Raw genomic sequence first — 2,584 nt, forward strand, 5'->3', positions numbered from 1 at the left:
CCGGGGGTCCCCCTCCCTCTGGTGCCAGCCGGCACCCGTCTGCTACCCTGGGGGTCCCCCTCCCTCTGGTGCCAGCCGGCGCCCGTCTGCTACCCTGGAGGTCCCCCCTCCCTCTGGTGCCAGCCGGCACCCGTCTGCTACCCTGGGGGTCCCCCCTCCCTCTGGTGCCAGCCGGTGCCCGTCTGTTACCCCGGTGGTCCCCCCTCCTTCTGGTGCCAGCTGATGGCCACTTGCTACCCTGGGGGGGGGTCTCCCTGCTTGCTGGGCCCGCAGGCCCCCTCCCTGTGGGGCCACCCGCTGCCCACCCGCTACTCGTGGTGCAACTCCCCCACCCTCCTGTCTGTGTGCTGGGCTCTGGCGCTGTGAATCCCCCTGGGGAGGGCCTGGGAGCAGCAGGCTGGATTCCCACCCCCACCCCCACCCCACCGCAGCCGGTCACAGTCACCCCCGACCCGGAAGGGAGCCTGGAGTGGCCCTAAATCCTCTCAGGAGCTGCCAGGGCAGGAGCCGGGAGAGGCTGAAGGCTGGTCTGGGGTCGCTTGGTTCCCCATGTTGGAGTGTCCCAGATCCAGGGGGTGGGCAGAGCCGAGGTGGGGGGAGAACCAGAGGTGGGTGCTAGGAGGAGTTCAGGGGGAACCCCAGCTGGAGAGATCATTGCGGCTTGGGGATCGACTCCCTGGGGGGCTCTGGCCCAGAGAGGCTGGGGCTGGTTCGTGGGCCCCGTGTGAAAGGAGCCTTCCCCCACCCGCCGCTGCCTCTCCAGGGCCAAGACCATCAAGAACACGGCATCAGTGAACCTGGAGCTGACGGCCGAGCAGTGGAAGAAGAAGTATGAGAAGGAGAAGGAGAAGAACAAGACGATGAAGGAGACGATTGGGAAGCTGGAGGCTGAGCTGAGTCGCTGGAGGAACGGTGAGGCCGGGCCGGGGGACCCAGGCATCTGGGTGGGGAAGGGGAGCTGACCCTGCTGCTGGAGGAACGGTGAGGCCAGGCTGGGGGACCCAGGCATCTGGGTGGGGAGGGGGAGCTGACCCAGCCTCTGGGGGAACGGTGAGGTGAGGCCGGGGGACCCAGGCATCCAGGTAGGGAGGGGAGCTCACCCTGTCCTGTGGGGAGAAAGCTTTGCTCTCCAGGACTGAATTTCTGGCCATCCCTGGGGGCTGGTGGAGGGGTCCCTGTTGTCCCTGTTTTGGCTTCAGGGGGTTACCCTGCCTCCCCGTACTCCCCCCCCAGGGGAGAACGTGCCAGAGACGGAGCAACTGAGCGAGGAGGAGAAGCTGGCGCCTGACACCTGTGACGAGACGCCCGTCAACGACAACGCCTCGTCCATCGTCATCCGCATCTCCGAGGAGGAGCGGCACAAGTACGAGGAGGAGATCCGCAAACTGTACAAGCAGCTGGACGACAAGGTCAGCCAGGATGCTGCCCCCCCAGTGCCCACTGCCCCCCCTTTACTGTGGCCAGCCCCCTCCATTCCTGCAGCCCCAGGAGATGTCAGGGCACACACAGACCTCTGGTGCACTGTGCACCCCCCGGGCTCCCACTCCAGGCTTACCAAGACCCCCCCCACCCCCAAACCTGCCAGCCAGTACAGGCCAGAGAGCCCCTCTGCCTGACACCTCATGTTTCCAGCCTCATCTCTGTCCTCTGAGCCCAGGGGTGCCGCATAGCAGATCGGGGGGAGCCCGTGGGGTGGATGGCTCTGACCCTCCTCCCATCTCTTCCCTCCCCCCCAGGACGACGAGATCAACCAGCAGAGCCAGCTGATGGAGAAGCTCTCACAGCAGATGCTGGAGCAGGAGGAGGTGAGAGGCCAGGAGGCCCCAGGCTGGGGCGGAGGGAGGGGCTGGACCCCAGGGGAGCCCCCTCTTCTCCTGGGGGGGGCGCTTGCCTGGGGCTCCCTGCCTGACCAGTTGTGCCTGCCCACCCCAGCTGCTGGTGTCGACGCGTGGGGACAACGAGAAGGTGCAGCGGGAGTTGGGCCGGCTGCAGGCGGAGAACGACTCAGCCAAGGAGGAGGTGCGCGAGGTGCTGCAGGCGCTGGAGGAGCTGGCCCTCAACTATGACCAGAAGGCGCAGGAGGCAGAGGAGAAGGGGCAGCAGAACCAGCTGCTGGTGGACGAGCTGTCCCAGAAAGTGGTGAGTGGGCGGCGCCGGAGAGGGGCTGAGGACCGGGGGCCGGGGGGTGCTGATCTGGGGCTCACCCAGCCTGGGCTCTGAGCTGCTCCCCACTCCCCACCCCAGAGCACCCTGCTGGCCCTGGAGACGGAGCTGCAGCGGCTGCAGGAGTTCGGCGCCCACCAGCGCAAGCGTGTGGCCGAGGTCCTCAACGGGCTCATGAAGGACCTGAGCGAATTCAGTGTCATCGTGGGGAACGGGGAGATCAAGCTGGTGAGAGGGGGTGGGGGGTAGGTGGAAGGAAGGGAGGCGAATGGAGGAGGGGGCAGAGGGTGGCTCTCAGTGGGGTGGGGGAAGGGAGGGGCATGGGCAGATGGGAGGGGGCAGAGGGCAACAACTGAACAAGCTTCTCCACCCCATCCTTCCAATGTTCCTCTTCCCGGACCTTGAAGGATAAGCTGTGAGA

The 2,584-nt window shown here is 66.7% G+C and overlaps 1 protein-coding gene across 1 annotated transcript; it reads left to right on the forward strand.

Annotated features, from left to right (window-relative positions):
* Nucleotides 1-763: 763 nt before the first annotated feature.
* LOC116819292 (kinesin heavy chain-like) lies at nt 764-2,391 on the forward strand (the record flags this gene model as incomplete). The annotated part of the gene is made up of 5 exons (XM_032770912.1): nt 764-912; nt 1,234-1,409; nt 1,737-1,805; nt 1,933-2,139; nt 2,245-2,391. Coding segments are annotated over 5 exons (748 nt in total), but the record flags the coding sequence as incomplete, so codon positions are not given.
* Nucleotides 2,392-2,584: the final 193 nt, after the last annotated feature.

The sequence above is a fragment of the Chelonoidis abingdonii genome, unplaced genomic scaffold (genome assembly GCF_003597395.2).
Source record: "Chelonoidis abingdonii isolate Lonesome George unplaced genomic scaffold, CheloAbing_2.0 scaffold3514, whole genome shotgun sequence".
NCBI classification, from domain to species: Eukaryota; Metazoa; Chordata; order Testudines; family Testudinidae; genus Chelonoidis; species Chelonoidis abingdonii.